This window comes from Zophobas morio, unplaced genomic scaffold (genome assembly GCF_036711695.1).
Source record: "Zophobas morio isolate AGI-343-1 ecotype UQ-CSIRO unplaced genomic scaffold, CSIRO_AGI_Zmor_V1 ptg000108l, whole genome shotgun sequence".
NCBI lineage: Eukaryota > Metazoa > Arthropoda > Insecta > Coleoptera > Tenebrionidae > Zophobas > Zophobas morio.
Genome location: NW_026972213.1, coordinates 3,962,244 through 3,989,455, shown reverse-complemented (window position 1 = coordinate 3,989,455; position 27,212 = coordinate 3,962,244). Strand labels below are relative to the sequence as shown.

At 34.1% G+C, this 27,212-nt stretch overlaps 1 protein-coding gene across 1 annotated transcript in view; it reads right to left on the bottom strand.

Moving 5' to 3' along the window:
* The window catches only part of LOC135144615 (membralin), a 158,129-nt gene that overhangs the window by 1,829 nt on the left and 129,088 nt on the right, over nucleotides 1–27,212 (bottom strand). Inside the window, exon 9 of the mRNA XM_064076643.1 lies at nucleotides 16,251–16,350. Within this exon, the coding sequence (XP_063932713.1) occupies nucleotides 16,251–16,350 (100 nt within the window). The remainder of the gene's footprint in view (nucleotides 1–16,250; nucleotides 16,351–27,212) is intronic.

Genomic DNA, 27,212 nt, shown 5'->3' with positions numbered 1-27,212 from the left:
CTGACATTAACACGGACTTACTGAAGGAGCGTCTCTAATTTTTAATGCAAAAACAAAATCTGGCGATTATCATGATAAATGAACGAGGAAAATTTTGAAAAGTAGTTTAAAGAGCAATTAATAGTCAATCTTCTGGAACCGTCTCTTATTGGATAATGCAACTTACCACAATAGATTTATCGTGATTATTTTAGTTTTGACTTATATTTCTGCTTTATTTTTATAAAGAAATTCCTTGAAAGAGTTGGACAAAGGAAAAAATGGTGGCATGGTCAAACACAAAAAAGATAGATTATCCTGAAAAAGCGATGGAAGATCAGATTTGGAACACTGTGTGCAATAGAGTGCCCGAAAAATTGTCATAATCATTATGCTCACAAACATGGACATTGTGTCATAACTTAATAAGACTTCCGCCATACCGCTATCATTTTAATGCAATTGAAATAGTATGGTCGGAATGTAAACAAAAGTACGATAAAGCTATTCCAAAAACTAATGCTTTTCCTGTTGATGAGGGCAAGCTGATAAATAAGGTACCTTGGTTATTTTTCAATATAATTTTCTGACAGTTTAATGCATTTTTTGTATTTTGAAATTAATGAAAATAAACCATAAAAAAAAAAGTTTTTTTTTGCTTTCCAAAATACCGCTTAATTTCCCAAACCAGTTCGTCATCATCCAAAAATCTTTACCGCCGAATTTTGTTTTTTCAAATTTTTAAACACAAAATAATCGCAGGGTGTCAGATCAGGACTATGTATATGGAAGATTTGAACGGTAAATTAATTAAAACATGTTTGAACAACAACAGCCTTCTGCAACGCCGCATTGTCGTGTAAAAGCAGAATTTCGTTTTTGGATTTACCAGGTCCTTTTTCTAATATTGCTAATTCTAATCTCCTTAACATATCAGCATAGTACTTTCCTGTCATCGTAGTCTTATATTTATTTTAGTGATGTTTGAATTTGGACGACTCTCTTCCCTATTTAAACTGTTTGGACCAAAACTTGATAGTTTTACAGGATAACGAAGAATTGCCGTAAACCTCAGACATGCGTTTATTTATCTCCGTAGGACTATTTCCTTCTTTTGTGAAAAATTTTATCACTGCTCAATGTTACAATTACTCCATAGCCAAAAAACCCTTGACATTACACGTTAAAAAAATTTATAACAATAAATATAAAGCGAATTAATTCTCAATTTTTATGTAACAGCATTCTGACAGTTTAACGAAAAATATAAAGCAACTTTCGTTTTTTTCCAGAGCCTCCTTCATAGTTAGGTACCTTATTAATCAGCTTGTCCTCGTACTGAAAACTTGAGAAAATGTAATAAACCAAAACCCTAATATACACTGGGAAAATTAAACACACGAAAAAATCATAGATTCGGCGTGGCAAACGGAAAATATTTTGGACAATTGTGAAAGAAATCAAGTCATTATCAATGTTATTTCCATTTCAGATGACAGTGATAGTGAAGATGATGACAGTAGTGTTGATAAGTTAAAGTTATGTTAAAAATTATTATAATATTATAAAAAGGAGTATTTAATTAAAGAATAAAACTTATAATAAATTAGTCAATTAATTTTGAACTTCTGCAATTTGTATTGATATGTCACCATAGTAAGTTGTGCGTATAATACAAGAAAGTACATATTTTTGATCACTAAAAAAAAGTCACAGTCTAAGTGTTTTGAACACATATTTCCATGCCTTTATGTGAGGTGATATTGCCTATTTCTATTCGAATTTGGTTCTTGAGATCGTCCAATTTTGTTTGATCTGATAATACTTATGTAGATTTTGGATTTTAAATACCCCCATAAAAACATCAAGGATCATAAATCTAGCGAAAAGGTTGTCATGAAACTTGCTTCTTTGATTTGGGTATATCACTGCTTTCGTTGTTTGGAAACATAGCTGCAGAAGCGGGAACACACTCAAAACGTCAGAAATCTAAATGGACGATTGCCTAGCATTCCTGACCAGACAGTTAGTTTCTGTATGAGATTTTTGTGTCCAATGAGATTACCACTACCGACAATTTTGGCGATGAACGTTGATCGGTGAATAAAATCTGCGATTTACACGACTACTGCACTGCGATTATGTACAAAATAATTCCGGCGCAACTTGACTGGAGTCTGTCTTGAGTAACCTGGCTGAAAAAATAATCGTTCCCGACGGTGGGCTCTATTTAAACCCATACTTTCCTTCCGGAGGTTTCGTGATCGAGGTCTTTCTGGAATACCCATCGCTCGGCCGATGAGTCACACATCATCGGACGCACCTACTAGAAAACCCATGGGTGTCGTGCCGGGGCGGGGTATGGGTTTATTTCCTAACAATGGTAAAGGTACCTTCATCGAAAAACAGAATACCTTGGAAAATTAAGTGTTCCCCACAGCGAGACATCAACTCTTCGCAAAACTCTAAGATATTGTCTTCATTTAACTCATGAATTAAGCGATTTCTCTTTTTTAAACGGTTTAGTAACAAATCTGTGGTCGGTATTTGAGTTTAAAGCAAGTTGCCTGACACCTATACGGTTTTTCTCGGTTTCTCATAAAATATTTAAGAAAATTTTACCTGTTTTTATTTTGAAAAGGCACTGAAATATACTTTAATCCAAGAAGTTGGTATTTATACTCAAAAGGTTGGGTTAAACCTGCAATTGAACAATTAAATAAGTTTAATTAGCGTAAGTACTGTTGAAAATGGCTTCCTTCCTGCGCAACACATTTCGATGCGATTTAACTAAGACAACAAGACGCGAGCAAGTGTTTCAGGAGCTAATTCTGGTTTTTAAATCTTCACAATTATGAACAGGACTTTGGTAAACTTGTTCTTTTACAACCCCCCAGAGGAAGAAATCTAAAGGTGTTAAGTCGGCACTACGAGGGGGCCATGTATTCACACTGCCTCTGCCAATCCACTTATTTGCAAACGTCCTTAACGGCTCTGTGATAATGAGGTGGTGCCCCGTCCTGCTAAATCCACAGTTCTTGTCGGAGATTGAGAGGAACATTTTCTAATAACCCCGGAAAACCATTTTGAAAAAATTGTCGATACCTCTGTCCTGTGTTACGTTCCCTTCGAAGAAGTATGGGCCAATTACGTAATCTGCAATAGTACCAGCCCACACATTTATGGAATAAACATTTTGAAAATGAGCTGTTCTGATCCAGTGTGGGTTATTTCGGGAGTAATAGGGACAGTTGTGCCGATTAACAATCCCGTTATTGCCAAATTTTGTTTCATCGCTGAACAAAACTTTGAATAAAAAATTGTTGCTCAACTCTAGTTGATGTTGCATAAAATTGCAAAATTGTATTCTTCTGGGAAAGTCTTCTTTTAGATCTTGTACTAATGTCACATGGTAAGGGTGGAACTTATTCGTTCTCAAAATTTTTGAAACGGAAGATTGAGATATTCTTATCTGCCGTGCTACAAATCTTTGGTTCACATGAGGGTCATGGCCTACGGCTTGAATTACACGAATTTCATTTTCGACATCAGTAGCCGTAAGTCCTCTATTCCTTGTTTCTTTCGGCCAATTTTGTCTTAACGTTTTTTAAATATCTAAACATTTGGTCTGATGGATGTCGCCTATCGGGATATCTCGTTTCGTAGAGATTTGCTGCTGCAACGCCATTTTTTCGGCAATCTCCAAAAATCAAGATCATATCAACCATTTCATCGTTCGTCTATTTAACCCTTATTTTATCGCGAAGACTAAAAACTTATCTGACCTCAAAATTGACACATAGAATTACTGGGAAAGTCAAAATTAACTACTAGGTAACTATGTTTGTTACATATTAGAAAAATAAAATATAAAAAGAGTTACATATGAGATATGTATTTTGTGTTGCATTGAAATTTGGTCAGGGTCCCGTTATTAAATATAATACTCACCCTGTATATAAAAAAAGTATATAAACACTAAAAAATCAATTCATATTTCCAAAATGTTTCTCTTTTAGGAGAACTGTAAAAATAAAGTTTGTACGGTGCAACCTAGGTACAAATAATTACACAGAATGAAATGGTCACCTCGGTACAGTGATACTAAACAACATAACTAATTTCGTACAGTCGATGTAACTGTGAAATACTTTACAGCTTAAGCGAATTTCAGATGTAAGTCTATGATCATAAGAATAATCACATTTGTCGACACTTGACACCCATTTTGAAAATTAAATTGTTGACAAATTTGCGTTGATATGAAATTTGTGCAGGTACATAATATTGGAAAACTCGCTGGTTTGCTGTTTAATAAAGTTACAGGTCCTAAAAGACTTGGAAATAATACTATCAATATGAATGGTAAAGCGCAATTCAGTCGAGACAATTCGCAAATCGTTAAATTCAGAAACACGTTCGAGAATGACGCTTTGCATTTATTCTAAAGGAGTATAAGCAGTTATTAGAACTTGAAATTTTGTGGTAACTTTTTAAATCATCGGCAAATAGCAATGAATTGTCTCATTGGTAAGTTACATTGGACGGCTTTGAACACATGTAGGTAGCCCAGCTAAACAATTTGAGTTCGACTTTTTCTGTAACTATGATTGCACTTACTTCAAAGTCACATAAAATTCCAGTAGTCAGTAACAATAATAACTCACTTATAGAGAATTATAATAACAGTTAAACTAAAATACATTTTATACGGATTAAAATTAAATGTGTAATTTCTGTAACACACAATTCCGAATCGAACGAAATGAATCCGCACAGTGTGTGGAAATATAGAAGAATATACAAATAACGACACAGAAAAGGTCGAAAAAAAATTATAATCATTTTCATGCTACAACTTCTAGATAAATTACAATATTTATTTTAAATAGTAAGTAGACAAAAAAATCTTGCTGTTGCCTTATTTTACTGAATTAAATATCACAATTACGTGTCGGTACACATCACTAAAGTTAAATAGCCAATAACTCGGCCTATAAAATATAAAATTCTCGCACGAGTTATTAACAGTTTAAACGAATAAAAGTAGTTTATCGCAGAATCTGAATCCCATTCCGACTCTGCCTCGCCCGATTATTTATGGCCCTTCTTTCGCCGAGTTGCTAAAAGAGCAATACTGTTGCTCTTCCTTTTATTTACAGTGAACCCTGACCTGTTATCCATTTTTAATTTACTTATTAGGAAAGAACAAAGGGTCAAAAACGTAGCAGGCAACATTTTTTAGGAAAGGGTCGATAAATGAGTGTTTTTTTTAGTTCTTTCAAGGGTTCGCTTTTTGTTCATTGTTTCATTAATAACAATGGTGTGCTTTGGCGAAACTAAACGTTTTGAAATTTTAATGATGGGCGGAAGCTGCAATAGCTTCTACTGTATGTGTTAGGATTGGAAATGTGTTCCGAAGAAAATTATAAAATATTGCTCGCCCTGAAAATCAGACTTAAATCGACTATAAAGTTTAATCACGAAGTTGGTCAATGAAACTGTACTGTACACATTTAATCGAATGAAAATGTTTGATGTGAACAAGACATTTCGTATTAGAGTTTGAATGTTTCCTATTAACTAAATGCGGTGTGGTGATTGGGATGAAGACGAAATGGTCCGGGTTGAATTCGACAGGGCCAAACTATTTCGTAACGCAAGTTAATTGAGAACTTTTTGCACACATATTGTGCATTAAAAAAAACTTAAACATAAACTATCTATCAGATTTTATAAATTCGCTAACAATAACTAAAATACCAAATTAAAAAGTTTTCGTCAAGATGTTTGATTTCGGAATCACATTTTCTACCCGAAGCTTAATTTCAACAGTTTTTCGGCGGCTAAATTATTACCTATAAAAAGACCAATTACGTTGTTCCACGCCCTATCTACAAAGCTAAACAAAAAATATCCCTCCGAAATTAATCGAAAACCTACAGACCTTATTGTACTTTTTCAACTCCAAATATCAATTTCATAACATTCATAGCATAGATCATTGTTATTAGACTTATTAGTTAATAATTACAAAACAAATTTGGATTTTTTTGGAAAATTTCTCATTTAAATAAACTGTAAAGGTTGACTGTGGAAAATCACATCATTCGTATAAGTATAAATTGCGAAGAAACGTTATGGTGTAGAAGTATGAATTCCTTGTCAGAAAGATCATATAAACATAAATCTTATAAATTAAAATTGAAAGTAAATAATAGAACTCGTACAAGCGTGATCGGATGTAAGTACAGTAATAGAAAACCTATTTTATTACATACGCAACGAAATATCAGTTGCTTTTTTCATAAATCTTAATACAGACAGTAATCTTTCAGTTCACTAATAAACTGGAATTAATCATCTGTGAAATTTAACGGTATGACGTAATTTAAAATTTTATAAATAAATGAAAATTAAAAGTAATTAGGTATCTCTTAACAGGTTCATGACTTGTTTATATAGTGTATGTTGTTTTTTGAATAAGAAAAGAGCGTAATCGTTTAATTAATACACGAGTTGAATTTATCAAAATTAAAAACACAATATAAATAGAGTCGTTTGACACGAAAGCGAATCCAACTTTAGGATACACGGAATGAAGGAAAATCGACATGACAATTTCATAATTTGTCTATAATGGTATTGTTACAAAACAAACCCATACACTACCCCGGTACGACGCCTATGGGTTTATCGAGGCTTTTCTAGTATATGCGGCGATGATGGGTGATTCATCATCAGTGACGGCAGCCGGTGCGGCGTTCGCATAAAGACAAGCCTGGAGTGAGTTAGCGCAAGACTCGATTGCGGCGTCCAGAAAAACCTCGAAGCGGAGTTCGCGATCCATACAGAGGTATGTATGGCTTTAAACCTTAGGGAACGGATTATTATTCAGTCAGTTCGGTCCATGACAGCATAGGCAAGTTGCGCCGGATTTATTTTGTACATAATCGCTGTGCAGTTAGTAGTGTAAATTTGAGTTAGTAAGAAATAAATTGTTAAGTTTTACCCAGGCCGATTTTTAATCACCGATGATCGTAACAGTATAATTCTGTAACGAAATGTTAACATTATGAACATTAACAGAAACTGCTACCCATTAAAAATTTTTATAATATGTTGGTAACATTCTGTGTAAACAACATAGAATTCAAACATTTGAACAGTACCTAGTAAAATACAACCTGTGGACCGATGTTATTCTTAACAGAGGCGAATTTTTGACCTATAAATATTTTTCCTTGGTTAGTGTTAGCATTAAAATGAATATTTTGCCGGTATTTTTCTTCCTACACAAAGATGAGGACCAAAGATTTGTTTTTTAGCATTAAAAATTAAAAATTAATGCATTATATTACAAATAGGATAAGAATTTGTCTACGTGAATTTCGTGATGCCCAAAATTCATTTGAAATTTTCGATTTTCTCTTGTTTTTTCAACCTACAAATGTAGTTTTAAGTTTATTATCATCTGATATGGTTCTAACGGTTGCAATTTGCTATTTGTAAATTCAGTAGAATATACCAAGAGGAACGTATGTTTAGGTGCGTAATTGCAAATTACCGGGATGGCGCGTAGGGATATATTCAGTGAAGACATTAATGTCCAGTATCACATTAAAAGGGCTCTATTAACTCCTGTTTGTTAAGTGCCAGGCATATTTATGTAACGAAGTCAGGTAAGTGGAAGATTGTAGATGTTGTAGTGTTGAGTTGAGGCAATTAAAAAAAGGCAGATATTACTACCTTATGTTGTTAGATTTAGGTTTAACCGGACATTTAGGACAGTAATAATGAAACTTATTTTGTGTTACGCCGACGTTTCAAGACGGTCCTGTACAAGTTAAAATTTATTTACATTAAACACATCCGCTATCAAATTAAGAGGCCATTAATTTTAAACTTATAATTTTAAAATTTTAATGTGTTTAATGTAAATAAATTTTAATTTTAATAGAGCTCAATCTTGAAAACGCTTAATATATAAATATAAGTGAAACGTCACCTAACAAAAAAAGTTTCATTATTACTGTTCTAAATACCCGATTAAACGTAAATTTAATAAATATAACATTTCTACCGAGGACAAAAATACGCCCAATTATATTTTATAACGCTGAAGACATTGTGTTTTATCGAAAACAAGTTCGTTTTTCCGCTGTATAACGTCACAATTTTAAGGTGTAGAGTGTAGTTGGATGTTGAGCAAGTGATTAATTAACTTTTTCTTTCAGAGGTGCGGCAGTTCATTTGGTTTAATTATGAACTAATTTCTTAAACAAATTGCTAACTTTCAGGCTGTTCTGATATTACTGATTTTATAAATAGTTGAAATATGGCTAACGTTTAGTGCCATGTCATACCAATGTACTTGTATATACCGGATGTTTTGGTTTACTTGTCACAAACGACAGAAATTTAAAATTTATAAGAGTTAACTAGCACAAAGAAGTCTATAAAATGAATGTACCATTACCACTATGTAGCTTTTGTTTTTTCAGAAAGCCTAACAACTGTTATACTTGTTTTGTAATGAAACATATCCAGCATTTTCGAATGGGCACACCCTCAGTGGCGTCCGTCATCGTTTCTCTGTCATAGTGAACCAATAGTGACCAGTTCACTTAAGTTTATGTTTCCGTGTGTTATTGTTTGCGATTTAAAAAAAATAAATTTAAAAACCACCCCCTTCTAAAGTGTGCATGTTACGCTACTGACTGACAGTCCGTTGTCAAATTCTGATGATTCACCATGTTGAATTTAAAATAATCCATCTCTAACAACCTTTGTCCTTGAACACTTGGTAATAGCAATCTGGCGCTCAAATGTTTATTTATGTTTATACATCGAAAGCATGTCACGTAGAAATTAGTTGTATTTGAATGAGTTTGTCTTCTCAAAACAAAGGACTAAAATTATTAATTAAACCACAATCGAACAAAATGTTCTGAATATTGTATTTCATATTTTATTATTATTATATAAAGACGTGCGTATTCTTCACATTTCCGTGAAAACAGGATGACTCGTTCTTAATTTGACCAATAAAAAATTAGAACTTCTGTTCTTGATTTGACGGGCAAGAACAGTTGGAAGTGGCGGGATCCGTCACCGGGACTTCCAATTGCAATGGACACCCCACCTCCACTCAGCCACCAGCCACGCTTGCGGAGCCACGTATTAATTATGTTTATCCTATGAACGATGTTTAAACAATAACAATAATAATAATAATAATAAAACACAAAAGCAGGGGGATTCATAAAACACAAGTGTGAAAATATAATATTGTATGCAATTCAAGTTCTATTTATTGGAGAAAATTTTGAGGGGATGTCATCACGTTGTTGGTGGGGATAATTAGAGACATTTTGGTTTGCGTTTTACATACTACATGACAACTTTAAAACATCTTCAAGTTTTCAAAACATTCAGTTTTGCAATTTCGGAATAAATCAAAAAAATAAATTCACGCATTCATTAATTTTTTTGAGACACCCCGTATAGGCAAATCTAAAAAATAATAATGTAGTGGTAAATCACAAGTATAGACTTAGCATACTTTGCACATGTAAGATTAAAATAAGTTCGCGCATTCATTAATTTTTTTGAGTCAATCTGTATATGCAAATCCAAAAATTACGAATGGACTGATAAGTCACAAGTACAGAAAAATCATATTTTGTACAGTTTAGATAGGACAAATTGCGTTAACTTTACTTGAAAATTGTATTGTTACTTCTCGAGAGTAAGCGAAGGAAGTATTGTAATAGAGCCCATTGGGCGACTGGCTACTTCTGTGTTTTCTAGACGTTTTATGACCCCTACAGTACGAAAAAAGTGGTCTTCTGTTTCTGTCTCTCGGTCGTTTGTGTCGACTTTTCTTAGACAGATAATAATCTTTGAAACTATTGGATCGATTGTTGTAAAATTTGTATATGTATTAGGAATACCATGCAGATGGTATCGTCATCTCAAAATCTTCTAGGTACATTAAAATTATTTAAGTGTTATACAATAATATACTCATACGCTTGTGGTATATGAATCCGCTTTGAGTTTTTCCCCTAATAAGTATTTAAATTTTTGCAGACGACTGTAGAGTTCATTGATTTTTAATCTAAAAATTTCAAACGGTTGGAATATTGCATTCTACGAACTTAACACAGACTGATTGGTTAAAGTTTCATAGGTGCAATACGATCATAAGAGCAAAATATATATGAGCATTTTCACGCTTTAAGGTTCAGCGAAATTTAAATTTGACAGCAATATCTAGTAAGTAATCGAAAAACTGAACCATCGCAATACCCCAACACTCATTCAAAGAGCAAAATATCAACTGCGTGACATTTTTGCACAAAAGGCTGACTAAAGTGCATCTTTATTAGAAAATCGTACCACAGTCCCAGAACACTTGTATCATCTTCCTCAGTACACAAATCTTATTCATTCTCGTGACAGCATCGCCTCGCTCTGTTTCCCGAATTTCATTTTGATTGACAAATTTTTATTTGGAACGGAGAGGCCGTCGATTACATCCGTCAGTTGGGTAATGCAAAACGCAAAGCCCGCTCGTGCTTACGTTAAAATGAAGTAAGTAGCCCTATGTAATAGCATCAGCATTTAAAACGTGACAATATCATGCACTTGTCAGATTCAGCTTCGCAAATAACAAACACTGTCGGGGGCAAAGTCGTCCGGGAAAAGTAAGGACCTCCATTGTTTTCCCGGCACATATGGCGCCGCGCTGGGCGGCTGGATCACGTTGTCCTTAGAAAATGGAAATGTCACGATTTAAACGCATTTTTTCTCCTCCTCCACCCAAAAATTTCACCACGTCGCCTGGGAGGAGGCGTCCGCCCCTCCGGAATCATTTCCTCTTCAGACGGAATAAGCCGTACTTGATTGATTTTTAATCAGTGACCGGAAGAAATTGTTTGTTTCCTGTGTGCGTTCCTTTTGGAAGAGGGAGAAAATAAAAAAGAACGAATAAAATATTGCAAAGATCGCCAAAGTTGCGAGCACGGGATTAATGAATAGCGGTCGGGTGTGCTTCACGGGTATCAAAAGGAAACCAGATACTCATAAAAGTTACCTTATTAAAAAAAATCAAATTGTGATCTGTTGCAAACAAGAAATTAAAAAGGTGACACGAAAGTGGCGCAAGCAAAAGTCGAAGGCGAGAAGGACGGAGAAACGAAAAAGATCAACTCAAAGGCAGAAATCTCAGTGTCAAATGAAAAAATATATTTTATGGGAACGAGGACTGATCGAAATATGAGGAGGGGTTGATTAATTCACGACTGTGTTATTCTTGATATGTCGGGGAAATGTCTTCACGAGTCAATAAATTTAGGCACGTCTTAAAATTAGCAAAACTCGAATGAGTTTGTCACAATTAAAAGGAGGAGTGATTGCCGAGTTAACAGTATTTTACAAAGCGGATTAAAAAAATATAAGACTTCGTACGTACATCCAACTTTGTAAAACATTCAGCTTCTGAGAATTCCTAAGAACTTCTTAAGCAGGATGTAAAAAAGTAAAAGTTACGATTTTTTCTAATGGCAAAAACTCGTTAATTTCAAGTAATTTCCATGAAAATCATAGATCGTATTAGATTAAAAATAAGACTTGGATTAAATTACCCAATTAATAAAATCCACAGAACGACGGCAGAGAAGTTCAATAGAATAGAATTGAATAGAACTGTATAACATAAAATCCTTGGAGGGATGCTACAATTGTTAGGTTTACAATTGAAAACAACATTTGATGGAAAATAAAATAATAAAGACACTGTTTCTCGATCTGAATCATATTATAAACAAAACTACAACTTTTATGAAAACAATTATAAAAAATATGTCTAGTGTAAGTCATGAACCCGTCTCTAATTCTCCTAATCTTAACATATTGTTACGTTGATCGGTAATTTAAGATCGCCGTGGGTTAAACTCAACAATTTATTTCTTAGTAACTCGGATTTACGCGACCAATTACAGAGCGACTACATACAAAATAATTCCGGGGCAATTTGACTGGGTTTTCTTGACACTCGTTGAACTCGACTCGACTGAATCATAATCGTTTCCGACGGTGGCCTCTAGTTAAAGAGCCATGCGGTCCTTCTAGAAACGCCTCCGTCACCGCTTCTTGACTTGTCTGGAGCACCCTTTCGCGACTTCCCCTTCCAGGCTCTTGTCCGGCCGCTGTCACCGACAATGAGTCACCATCCCCGTACATACTAGAACCCATAGGCGCCGTACCGGGGCGGCGTATGGGTTGATTTCGTAACAATATTATGACCATAATTGAAAATGGTTTTCGCACTGTCAGGTGAAAAGTTATCTAGGTAAATAAATAAGTCTTCCACATTTACCAGACGAACAAACGGTCAACTAAGACAGGAATATATTGGACATTCAAAAACCCAGTGCACAAAGTTTCTACTTTATGGGAGTTGCAAACAGTAGAGAAGTATAACAGTTTATCTTAAAAAAGTACAACTGAAATTTTGTAATTTGTCTTAGAACTAAGAAGCGAATTAAACAATCACATTAACTAAAATTTATTTATGCATGTCGTATGCCGTCATTATCAAAGAACATTTATATAAGCGACTATTGATTTTACATCGGGCTGCTGTTATTCAAATAGACCACCTCGTATTTCGTAACATTTTGGAGCTTATCTCTTAAGCGAATTTTCTCTTCACAACAAATTTCTTCTTTTAGAAATATTTTTAGTATTAAACCTGATATCGAACTAAAGTTTACTTGGGAGTAAGTTGAAAAAGTTTATAAAACAATGGTATATCGTTTGAAAAATATTATATAACTCCGCCAATTGGATCACCCTGTATGAACAAATTTAAAACTTATTAAAATTTTTAGACTGTTAACAAAAGGCCACTAAAAAGTTTTCTCTAAAATTCTAAACCTCCGTCTTTAAAAATAGTAGATAATAAGTCTTATATTCAGGGTCGCTAGAAATGTGTGGAAACGGTTAAATATCTTCAAAAAAAATTGTACAAATCAACTGAAATTAGCTCTAGGGGCAGAGGAAGTTGTGCTCTAAAGTGTATGTATAAGTGTGCTATATTAATGAATTCAGAAAAAAAGCTCCATTCAAAAAGTCATTAATTATATTGTAGTGCCATTAAAAAAAATCAAGTTGGCCTTGCATCCCGAAAACAAATGAAGCAAAAAAAAATATTTTTTGACGAATAATTACAGCAAAGCTTCTTATATCCCTATACCTAATTTCAGTTGATTTGTATTTTTTTTCAAGATATTTAACCGTTTCCATACATTCTAGCGACCTGTATAGGACCAGCTTAATTCTGTATCCGCAGGGAGTACTTTAAAATTTATTTTATCTATAAAGTACAGAACAACTTGTTCGATGTACAATTTATCAGTTCGCTGAAGCTTAATGTTCTCATTATAGTTACAGGAAAGTCATTTTATTTGACATTATATTAAGTCCGATCCCAATTATCCCATATGTTGCCTGCTTCTTTAAACAGTCCGTTACGCAATTTGAATATGAAAGTTTTTTCATTTATTTTTAATAACTATTTTTTTTGTTAATAATAAATGTTCTTCTTTTACAGATTAATAAAGCTGAAATTCAGAGGTGTGAGATGCAAATTTCTTTAAAATGTGCTCGATTTATAAAATAAGGCTTCAGTGGTTATAACCTTTTAATGGAACATTTTATTATTTTAGTATCAGTGTAAATTGTAGTTCTATTGCCAAAAGCTTTTCTTCAATACAAAGTCGTAACAAAATCAAAATTAGTCGTTTGTTTAACACACAAAGTTAAACTAAATAGGAGTAGTAAATAAGAGATACAAAGATTTGTAAATGTATTGATGCAACGTTAAAAGAAAGCTGATTAATTTCGCGAGATTCGTTGATCTACCAACTGTACGCAAAAAGCAGTGAAATTGATTGTGATGTCATTCAGCAAAAAACGAACTCGTCTCTACATCAGCAACTCTAAGGGCCGGTTTATCAATGCTCAGTTAAAAGTGTCTGTTAAGTAACTGTCAGATAAGGGTAACTAGCAGTTAACGGAGGTGAAGTGTTTATCAATGCACGATGTTTCTTCCAGTTGCGTAGCTCGAAGTTTAGCTGTTACTCTCTTAAGTTGGTAACGCTCACACCACTGGAAATGAGTTGTGATTGGTCAGTTCAAAACTATCCCGACCTTGAAAGTTCCATCGGATTCGATCCGCATTCGGTATTCAACGATTGTATATCGCGTTTCACGTGATCAATCATGAAAAACCAAAATTTAGCATTAGAAAAAAAATTTTGGAAATTAAAAATGAAACAAGTAGGTACACCTATAAATAAACACAGAGAGATCGAAAAAGAAATTAGTCAAAGTTGGCCATGCACGAAAAGGCGTTTGTCTTATTTTAAAATAATTTTTTATTAATCGTCACGTTGACAAAAATAATTTGCACTGTTATCAAACGAAATTAAAAAGCTTTTTTGTTATTAGAATCTTCAGAAATGCGATAAATTTTAGACAAAATTGGAAAACGGTGATTTTAATTCATTCTTATGTGTTTTAAAAGTAGGCGTCATAATTCTAATTTTAAACTGTCAATTTGACATTTAATAAAAAAAATTAAATTACCCTACCACCGTGATTACGACAAACGGCTTGTCGTGCATGGCCTACTTGGATTAATTTCTTTTTCGATCTCGCGGTATTATTAGATAGGTTTTTAATTTTTGGTACCTACATTAGACCTGGAAAATAATCAGCTAATAATAAGTGTTTTTCTCATCTTTTCTGTGTCAATTTGTTGCACAACATAAGTCCTCATCAAAATATTGTTAAATTCATAACAGATTTATTTGGATTTGTTAGGTTATGTTGCCACTAACTGGTGGATAACGCTTTAACTGACAGTTTGAACTGTCAGTTAATTTAGCAGGCACTTTGACCACCAGTTTTGAGCTAGCGGGTAATGATAAACAGGTTAACTCACAGACAAGCTTTAACTGCCAGTTACTTTAACTTAACTGCGCATTGATAAACCGGCCCTAAGAACAATAAATGTGGCAGTCAAATTTGTCATACAATAAGCCCAAAAAATGTTGTCGTGTCCTTAGTAAACTGGCAATGCTGTTACTAGCTGTTGTGTCCCAAATAGTGGGTATATGTCAAAAATCATTCATAAAGACAAGTTTATGGACTAAACTAAACTCGCGATTTTTTTTTGTGTAGTTATATCCCTGTTTTCAGCATTTCCGGTTTTTTATATCACTTTTATTTATCCATAACTGAAGAAAACTATTTTATCAAGTAATCCGTCACGGTTACAATACATCTGTGACATATTATATAGCGCAGCTTTAGAATCTGTAAGAGTATTAACGGTGAAGTATATGTGTGATTAAATTAAACAACTTTTTAATTAAGTAACTTCTTTCTGTGAATTTTTGAAATCAGTTATCCATTTATTACTAGTTGTCTATTCATCTCAAATGTACACAACATGAGTTTTTTGACCTGCTGTATGTTATCACCTTATAAACGAAAATAAATAATAAAGTACACAAATCCTTGTTCCTCGCTGGAACAAGTGTTGTAATCTATGTAACTAATTGCGCTATTATTTTACAGCTTTCGGTAAGCCATGCAATCATGCTTCATAATAATTCCTCTCGAAAGTTTGCAATATATAGATAGAAAAGGATCCATTGCAGCAGAGGTAACTCCACAATTACTATGTTAATTACAACTTTACGCTTCATTGCATACCAGCATTAATTGCATTAGTGAGGAACACGTCTAGTCGTCGGTACGAAATGTCGGTACAAAAGCGGCGTTTCGCTTAATAAAGCTCTTCCGTCGACATCGGGCGCAAAACTTAAAGAAAATAAATTTTAGACACATCCAATTATGCGGGTACAAAATTACGACGGAACTTTTAAATTGGCAACGAGCAGAAGTTGGGTGTCGAACCCTTAAGAGGAGCTCGAAGCCGCTATCTAACGCAATCTTCCTGACGTGTTGGAACTATTAAAAAATCATATTTCCTAATACATCTTTCAGCCGCAGGCGTGCACTTGCGAAAAACAACCGGTCGGCTGTTGAATTTTGATGCGATTCCGACACGCCCTGGCCCTTATCGATAAAGTGAACGCTTCACGAGCCCGTGAAATAAGTCGGCGGAAAAGAAGTGGCGAAGTGGCGAACTGCCGAAGGCGATTAATTATTGAAATGGAAAGAATAATTACCTGTATGAAGAGCCACGAGGTGACTAGAGCGAGGCTGCTGTATTGGCCGTTGAATCGATAGTGGTAAGCGTAGAACGAGAAGTGGTACAAATAGAAGAACCTGGAACAAGACAGAAACGGCTTAAGTAATAAATTATTGCGAACACAATTATACCGAGAAAACGCGACTCGCCGCCGACAAAAGGTAGCACGTATGTATCGAGATGGAATCCTAGTAGATAGTCATCCACGGAGAATAAAAACATACTCGTAGGTATCGGGTCGCTGATGCGTTTCGCTACTTTAACAACATTTTCTACTAGAGAAACTTTTGTAACTGCCACTTAAAACACTAGTAATTAATGAAGTAATTTGTTTCTCATTAGCGACTACCACTAACATGCATTTATTAAAGTCTTGGCATTTTAATAAAAGCTTCATCAAAATTTTCTCGCTCAAGTGGATTTGCTCGAGGGTAAAATACACGAGTGTCCCAGAACTCGTGTATCAGCGCTTAACATCAAATTCTTTAGGCACTCTCAATCCAGCAACTTTTTTTTCAAAGTTTAAAAAAAATTCTTCATCGACAATCGGGTACCTGAAATCAGGTGAATATTGTAATTTTCCGTACTGGGTAAGGATAATTATTTTTACTACGCTACTACTCGCGAGTAGCAATACAATTGATGAGCGTTTAATAAATTGGTTGTTTAACAGCTACCAACTATAGGGCATCTACAAAAACAGTGGTTTTACGACTGGGACTCCTTAGCCAATATTGTCAACGAATAATACAGCATATTAGATGCAAATTTAGGACACTACCTCAAACTTAGGTAAAGGCATTTTTGTTATATTTGACAGACATGCTTCTCATAAACTGGATCGGCTTATCTGTTTCGAGGTATCAGTTAAGATGCTCTTTCGTCGCAAACGAGGGGTTTGGAAAATTAAAATCCTAAAACCACTATCTCCATGGACGATCTATATTAAAGCAATTAAATAAAAATAACTGCGCAAATGGCCGAAAATTTTAAACTTGATAATGGAGTAATAGCAGCAACGATTGAAGTTACATACATTTTACTATCAAAATATGGAGATAAATATCACAACACGTCTTCAATTTTTGCCTAAATTTTTAAATAAATAAAAAATGGATCAATGATTTTTTTTGCTATTATTTTAATTTAATGAATTAATTTTGCAACATTTTCCAAAATTTCAGAGCAGTATCGTTTCCAACTTCAATTCTAAACTGTACTTTCACATTTTTTTTTAATCTATACAAGGACAGACATCCTATTTTATAAAATTTAAGTAGAATTTACTTTGCAAAATTTTAATAGGATATACAATAGGATATTCTGACAGTTAACCTAGACTTAGAATCTCATAACATTTTCAAAGACTATTCTAAAATTGGCAGGAGACTGACCGCCCACAGTCACAGACTGGTAATAAGTATGTATTTCATTGTCAGACAAACAGTAAAATGGTCTGACGTTCGAAATTAAACATTCTTCAAAATAACAACCTTAAAACAATACTTCCCCTAGATATCCATTATACAGTACTCCATCAAAAAGGTACACCTGATATCGCATTTTAAAAGTTAAATAGCATGAAGCAGTTTCCTCATGAGTCGTCAGTAATACTGGTATAGGTGTCTTAGCAATTCTCATACAACGCTACTTTACTTAACTACCCACATGAATCATATTTGGGATGCCTCAACCATCCACAGACATAATACTTGTTATGCCTCCACCACAACTAACCTCAGCTACAGCGATCTAATTGGCATACAAGTTACCAATCCAAGAAAATGTTCTTCCGCCTCGAATATAGATAGTATTCTCCGCAATAAGAAGTCGAGCAAATCTGGGATACTTAGCACACCATGTATTTCCATTAAGTTCGCCAACCCTCTCGACGCTTTCATTTTCGTTCGTTGTATGTCTTCCCCGAAGAATTTCCGCATCCCCTACCCATTTGATAAACCTCTCTCCGTTAATACATCCGCCGAAAAAATGCAAAGCGCTGTTTGTTTTTCCAAGACATCACCAGGAGCAAAGTCAACAAGTGAGCAATTTGATCTAGTTTGGTGCGCATTCCGTCACACGAAGGGCGGCTCGGCTGTCGGCGGCAGCAGAGGATGTGGTGTGGTGGCGGCGGAGTAAACGCCGCCGGCGTCACTCCCCGCGGTTAGGTAAACTGCACCCCCATTTATCTTTATGCAGCATTACATAGCATTTCGATTACCGGCCGCAGTGCAAAAGCAGTAAACATTCGGGCTCGATGCAGCCATAAAAGACATTCGCTTTAGACATGAATTCGGTTAATTAAAACAATAACGGCACCCCGACCGACAACTTATATTCAGATACGGCTGAGTGGGGGCGGCGATTATTTTCGACTTTCGGCCGCAAACATGCGGGAAATTAATCGAAAGCGCCGAGCCCTGATTTCGGATGACCGATTCATTCGGGCGGACATTTTTTGATCTAATTTGGTTCGATTGCCGACCGTTATTACAGCGGGTTAATACGGATCAGTCAATAATGTCACTGGAGGGTTCATCTCCTCGGTTAAAATACGATGATTTTTTTCAGCTTTCGGCTCGGTTTTCGATATGTAAATAGCGATGGAACGCAATAACACTAAAATTTTGTAGCTTATGCAGGTCTTAGAATTGCGACTAGAATGGTGCAGCATTTGCTAGTAGTACAAGAATATTGTTGTTATGTATTCAGTTATAAAACGCTTGTTAGACACGATAATACAAGTTCATACAAGACTTGCGAAATGTTTTCCTTTAACTTCCCTAAGACGTCGTAGTTATGCTAACAACGACCTCTTTCACAGCGGCGACTGATAAGTGGAACTTTCTGTAAGTTTAAAAAGGCAGAAAGATACTTGACTTAACCTAAATATTTTAAATTGCGTTAGGGTTCATAATTAAAGAAAACAAAAAAAAACAAATATTTACTTATCAGTTATCACACATAAAAAAGGAAGTACATACAGCATTTCCACAATCTAGAATCAATTTGATAAAATATTAGGGAACGCAATTGATAAAAATCCTCACACAGACTGATAAGTTTTCATCTACTCTACATTTTAGGAGTGATTTTAAAAATCTTGTAATAAGAGTTTGTGGCGTCGATATATATTTTTTTAACGTAAACCAATTTTCATCACGTATTTTAGAAATGATTCGTACATCCAAGTGGGTACTGATTTGGTCCGCTTTTTTTAGAGTGTGTAAACTGCGAGATGCCCATGAAAGTTCAATGTCTTGATTATTCTGAAAGACGACATTTTCTATCAATTAAAAGTGTAAAAATGTCTACCGTTACTCAGAAGTTGCAAATTTGCAAGCATTTGTAAATTTCACAGGTCACTACATGTACGAGACATTTATGAGCGCCTGTACAAGGAAGACTAAGTTATGTAAATACTCTAATTTAATTATTTCAATAATTTATTATTTCAATAAAAACAAATGAAAAATGCAAAATACACACTTTTTTTACATACATAATAATCCGTAACAACCCAGTACCGACCGACCGCGCTCGAAGTCCAGTTGGTTACCCAACCAAGTCTTGAGTCTTCTGGATAGAGTTGCTTATCTAGCTAATCTCTACGCCGGTACTTTGACCGCTTCTGTACGCGCCCATACCCGTTTTTTATACAAACTATACCATAGGGACAAATTCGCTATTTTAGGCAATTAAAGTAAAAACCAATATTAGTTGTTGCTTTGCGTTCACGTACCCTCCACTTTGGTCTAGTGGTCTAAATGGGGAGATTGGCGTCTCCTGCTCTATCGAGAAAATATTATTCAAATAGTATCGCGTTTCAGTACATTTCAAGTATATTCTCTGAAAAACTGATGCCGAAAAATTATGCATTTATCTTGAACTATCAGAAAAGATAGTGTGATAGTAATTATTGTAGGACAAATCAAACGGAATAAATGCAGAAATTGATCTGTTTATTGGCGCTAGGTGCAGCACATGAATCCCTCCACGAAACTCCTGGTCGTAGTGTGCGACCCCGTCAAACGAGCCATCTCCGACTACACCCAGGCCGTATCTAAGACGCCCGAGCTGAAGCCCTTCGAACAGCTCGTCTTCCTCAACACCTCCATCGCCAGCATCATGGACACGTTCTGGGGCCCGTCAAGCCAGGGATTTAGGCGCACTACCTCACTCAGTAATCAGTGAACAACTCAAATTGAAGTATTTTATCCAGTGTTATGACTATTGTAGGACAATTTAAACGCAACAAATGCGCAAATTGAACAAACTTTTTTATGTGGTTATGTGGGTAGTGCCCGTAGATTGTAGTGCATTTTTATTACTAAAATCTCATTAAAATCTGTTTGTTCTTCAATGGTTATTTTAATCAGTACCTACGTAGTAACTTTCATGACAATGTTGTAAGATGCTTCTACAAATACGTTTATTAATTTTTTTCAGCTTGACTGGAATCAATTTATACGGCCAAAGGCTTTTTGGCAATTTTGGGTCCTGCAAGCGCCATCAAATTTTTTATTTTGTGTGTTTTATCAGTGATTTAACAACTTCGGGAAATGTTGCATTACTAAAAATAGAAAAAAATGTACTATTTGAAAGACTTAACCATCATGCTTACTTTCCATTTATATCACCGTAGTAACTGTAATATTGTACCGATGTTTGATTATAAATTTTATTTTTTCAAATAACTGAAATATTCCAGTCGAGCAAAAAATCATTTGAAGTGCTATACATAAATAATACTCCACATATTAATGAATAAATGAAAAAAATATTCTATTTAACAAAAAAACCGATGGTGAATGACGTGAAAACTGTGGATTTTGAATTCTTACTGTGTAAATTTTATTGCTCCTAAATTCAGACCTACACCTGTTAAAATAATCCAAATATTAGGCAAACATAGGTAAACTGGGACGCTACCATTCAAAGTTTCATATCAAGTAGTGGTTAATGGAAAATTAAAACAACACTCTATTTAGCGCGTTTATAAAACACACTATATTGTATTGGAAAAGAAAAAGGGGTTGTCATTTCCGAAAAAATCAAAGGCTAAAAATATACTACGAATATGTATATTTATTTTGGAGATTTCTTTGCGTTAATTAATAACTCTAAATTTCTATCTTTTGAAATAACGGGAGATATTGTAGCGGAACATGGAAACTGGGACCCCTGGTAACACTTATGTCTAAAAAGCCGATTTTTAATGCCAAATTCCTTGAAATTTATCCTACCTAAACTAGCTGATGACAATTAAAATTCCACTAGCAATAAAATAAACAACGTAAGTAACGTAAGTAACATGGGTGACAGTGTGTATTTAACAGAACCGACCATTTTTTCGAGAAAATCTAAGGCTTGGGGATTTTAATCATGTAGCAGGCTCAAGGCGACTTTCAAAATTCTGGCTTATACCAACGGTAAAAACACTAAGTAAGCCTCAACAAATTTGTAGCAACAGAAAGCTTAGTCAGAGAAAGTTCAAAACTCTTACAAAATACAGGGTGTTCCACTTCAATAGTACGAAAAAACTAAGAATTTGTTAATTTAATCAAGGTAAGGTAACTAGAATGTTTTGTGTACGGCTCCCAACATCCATCTTTAAAGATGAAGGAGCTGAGAATCTTTAAGTAAGACCATATTTTTGCCACCAAAACGCAAAACTGAAAATTTCCACTGAAAGCACCCTAAATATGTTGGAAACCAATCTGAACTTCGAGCCCTAAAATCAGACTATGCCAAAAAACTTTTTTCATAATTGGAACACTTTAATAAATGTATTTTTTCGATCAAAAGCCGCATCAAGTAATTTCCAATTGGTCGCCTAAATGTATATACACAATACTATACAGTTTATCACTGCAAAATAGCATGCTGATTAGGACTGACAAATAAATACATTTCAATGGCCGGAATTTTAGAAATTCTAAAAATTTGATTCATCAAGTACAATAGTCGAAGTTATGAACATGTAGAAGATGAACAAACAGAAGAAATTATAGAAAGTACATCCTTGCGACCGACTGAAACAGAAGTTGACTTTTAAATAGAGAAGAATATTTGATATATTTTTAATTAGAGAGAGAAAGAAAAGATCTCTATTCAAAGTAACAAATAAGGTATATTTAAAACAAGTAAAGCTTTTCAACAGCCAGTTAGATGAATTCCGAAGATATTTTAGATATTACTTTTATATTACATTCGAACGAATGATGGCTAGCGATACGGTTGTTGGTTCCGTCGATCCAGTTATTAAATGTGAATATTGTAGTAGTTCAGTTAAAAATCGTGTTACGTGTAAAAAGTGTAAAGCAGTTTTTCACCCTTCTTGTTATAATAGAGCTATAATGGTTAAAAACCCTTTTTGTGTACATGAAAAGGACACATTGTGTGAAGGTGACATTGAAATGGAATCTTCGAGAAATGAGTTTCTGCAACTTGTGAAAAAAACAATTGAAGAAGAAACACAATCCTTAAGGAATCAGGTCTACGAACTACAACAGCAAGTGAGAGATCTAACAGCATCAAACATTGATCTCATTCGTCTTTTAGAATCACATTATCCTATAAAAATTCCTAATCAATCAATGGCGAAAAACAATTATCTGTTTGAGAACAATGTCACACCGATAAAAACACCGGAGAAGGGGAGAATTGTTTCCGAAGTAGACTCAAGTAAAATTGACGGTATCATTGAAACTGAAGAAGATCCTATTAAAATTAAAGATTCTAATATTCCGGAAAAAGGCATTCCTTGGGAGCAAGTAAAACGTCGTAAAAAACAGAAAACCCACCTGATAATTGGTACTGCTAGAAATATAGCTTTAGAAAATGGCTCAAATAATATTGAATGCGAATTCATGGCGTCCAAAAGAGTTGAAAAGGCTTATACCCATATCACTAGAGTTAATCCTAAGGTATCAACGGAAAAAATTAAATCATTCATTTGTAGTAAATTCAGCTTATTGAATGATGACATTAAGGAAAGCTTTAAATGTGAGTTATCTCAGCTTGTCTCTAAGTTTCCTGAAAATTATAGCTCTTTCAAGCTCACTGTCGATGCATCATTTTACTCAAAATTAATGGATCCGTCTTTTTGGCCTTCTGGTGTGGCAGTCCGTAAATTTTTTCAAAAGCACAGTAGGTCAGTCTCCGGTCCTCAAAGAAATTTTCGTCAAGTTCGCAAAGAAACGATAACTCCCTAAGTATCTACCACCAAAATGTGCGTGGATTAAGAACTAAAATAAACGAACTCTATAGTAATGTTATGTGTAATGACTATAGTGTTATATCACTAACAGAAACATGGCTTATCGACAACATCCGTGACAATGAGTTATTTGACAACCGCTATGTAGTGTTTCGTCAGGATCGGTCATATGAAACTACCTGCAAGTCTAGAGGAGGTGGAGTGCTGATTGCAGTGAACAAAAGTATACCATCATGTCAACATTTACGTTTCCTTGATGTTGGTCACCGAGAAGAAATTTGGGTTGAGCTCAAATTATTAGTCAATAACGTAAGCCTAATATTAGGAATAGTTTACTTTCCTCCAAAGTCGCCCATTGAGTTATATGCTAGTCATATTGACTGTTTAAACACATTCGCTCAACATTATCCTAATTCTATTATATTTATTGCTGGTGACTTTAACCTTCCAAATATCGAGTGGATCTGTGATAATCAATGTGATAATCTAATTCCGAATAATGTCAAGTCTGTAATTGAAGAGCTTATTTGTGATAATTACAGTTTTAACGATTTGGGACAATTTAATCATATTCTAAACAGTAATAATGTAATTTTAGATCTTTGTTTTTGCAATCGTAATCTCTTAATCAGTCAGGCCATTCCTCTTGTGTGTTGTGATGTTCATCATCCCTCATTAGTTATTGACATTCCTGATATTTATTTGCCTAATATGAGTGACGATTCTTACGAATTTGCTTTTGACTTTAATAATGCACCATTTGATGTAATAAATACACATTTTAATGAGATATGTTGGGATTTTCTGAAGAACATTAATGATATTGATGAATGTATATTTCAGTTTTACTCTATTGTTAATGCGGCTGTAATTAAGTATGTGCCTTATAAGTTATTTAAATCACATCATGATAATTTTCCGAAGTGGATTGATAATGCCACCAGGATTCTAATTATAAAAAAAAGTTAGCACACAAAAAATATAAAAATTCCAAACGTACATCTGATTATGAAGAATTTAGTTTACTTAGATCTCAATGTAAATCTGCTCTTGATGAATGCAAAAAAAGATACTTAAGTAAAATTGAAAATAATATTGTAAATGATACCAATGCGTTTTGGAAATATGTCAAATCTAAGACGGATTTATCTTCCTTACCAGCAAACATGTTCTTAAAAAATGCTTGGGAAAATTGTCCCAAGACTATTGCTGATTTATTTGCAACGCATTTTGAATCAGTTTATTGTCATGAGAATTCCTCAAATTTCAAATGGGCATGCAATCAAAATTGTCCTAATCCAGTTGATTTAAATGTAATTACTATTGAGATTGAGAACATCTTGATAAAAATAGGAGCGTTGAAATCCTCAACAAAAAGAAGTCCTGATGGCATACCTTCCATCTTTGTTAAAAAATGTGCCGAAAGCTTGAGTCTTCCTCTACATATTCTTTTTAATAATACATTGTTCCTATCAAAAGTTCCATCAGTTTGGAGAATTTCATATATTACACCTATTCACAAAACTGGTAGTCGTAGTGATGTTGAAAATTATAGACCTGTTAGTATTGGATCTCCTATAGCTAAGGTATTTGAATCCTGTGTCACTGATATTATATCTTTTGCGGTTAAAAATATTATCTTTAACAACCAACACGGTTTTTGTAAAGGTCGTTCGACTGCCACAAATCTGTTTGTTTTCACTAACTATGTTATTGAAAGCATGGAGTTAGGTTATTCAATTGATTGTGTGTACACTGACATGTCGAAGGCTTTCGATAGGATAAATGTTAATTTATTAATTGCTAAACTTGCTTGGCTGGGATTTGATGACCCTCTTTTGTCTTGGTTGAAATCATATTTGTCTAATCGTAAGCAATTTGTTTTAATTAATGGGATTAAATCCAGATGTATAGATGCTGTTTCTGGTGTTCCACAGGGTTCGCATCTTGGACCCGTGTTGTTTTCTTTATTTGTTAATGACATTGTTAATGTAATACATAGTAGTGAGATTCTTCTCTTTGCTGATGATGTAAAAATTTTTAAGTGTATAGGGCCGTTAAATGACTGTCTTGCTCTTCAAGCTGATTTATACAATTTTGAAATATGGTGCGAGTACAATAAATTAGAACTGAATATTCCTAAATGTAAATTTATTACTTTTAGTCGAAAACGTTGTTCAATTAATTATCAATATTCTTTGTCTAATACTTACCTAAAAAAAGTATCTTTATGTTCTGATCTAGGTATTATATTTGATTCCAAATTAAACTTCAACGCCCATATTGATAATGTTGTGTCCAAAACATCTAGGTTGTTAGGCTTTATTATACGGATGTGCTCGGATTTCTCTAATATTCGTACATTGTTGTTGTTGTTTAACGCTTTCATACGATCTAATCTCGAATACTGTACAGTCATTTGGTCGCCTTATTTTAGAATTCATATAAATAGGCTTGAGTCAATTCAAAGAAGATTTGTAAAATTTATTTGCTTTAAATGTGGTATTGTTTATGTTAATTACTGTGATATATTGACTTATTTGGGTTTATTGCAATTAGAGGTAAGGAGAAAGATGTTTGATTTTATATTTCTATTTAAAATATTGTCTTCCTTAATTGTTTGTCCTGATATTTTGAGATTATTTAAGTTGCATGTGCCCGAGAGAAGGGACAGACATACCCACCTGCTTGCCCTGTTTTCTTCACGTACCTGCTATAGATTTTATACCCCTGTTGGTCGTATATCGCGTTTATCGTTAGCATATAGTGATATTGATATCACTTCGTTCAAGCGCAATATTCGGACTACACTGTCAACTAGTTTTTAATATTTTAATTTTTTTTTTGTGTTTGGTCTATATGTTATCTATTTACATATTTTTCCATTTTTGTAACTGGTCTAACCGTTAAATAAATCATTATCATTATTATTATTATTATTAAAAAACATACAAAAAAAAAACTCAATAACGTGTCGTTCTATGAACATGAAAAACATAGCAGATAATGATATGTACCTAAAGGCTGAACAAAAAGTTTTCAGATTAGAGTTGGCAATGCAAATATTTGTCATGTCTTTGATTAAACTGTTAGAAAAGTGTGAAACACATAACTCTGACAACTTTGTTTTTAAAATTAAATTTTCTTTAAAAATTTCTTCTGCTTCCTGTTTAGATTTCCTTTCAGTTTCTATCAAGTTATGCATAACCTTTTTTAAAAATTATGCAAACTTTTACAGTTTAATCAAAGACATGACAAATATTTCCTTGGCCAACTTTAAATTTGAAAACTTTTTGATCACCCGTTAAAACACACAGCATAACTTCCTTCTAGATCTCAAAATGACATAAAATGTTACCAGTTTACCAGAACTTCCACCTTAACAAAATTTGCTAGAGTTGACTTTAGACATTTGACCTATTTAGTTGTTTACTTGCGCCATTTGTGTTTGATCCTGCGCTTATTGGCAAAAGGCATCAAATTGGCAATCTCGGCATTACATCGCATCAAGAAACGTCTCAAATCAAACGCTTTGATCGCAATAATCCCGCTTATTATATACCCATTAGTTCAGAATAATTTGAGGAAATGTCAATTTAAAGCGGATGTTTACGCAACACACCCATTTACTCCAGAAATTTCGTTTGATTATTGCATTTAGACCATTGTAACGGTTAAATTAATCCGGTTGGAGTACCTGTAAGTGACGCTTTGGGA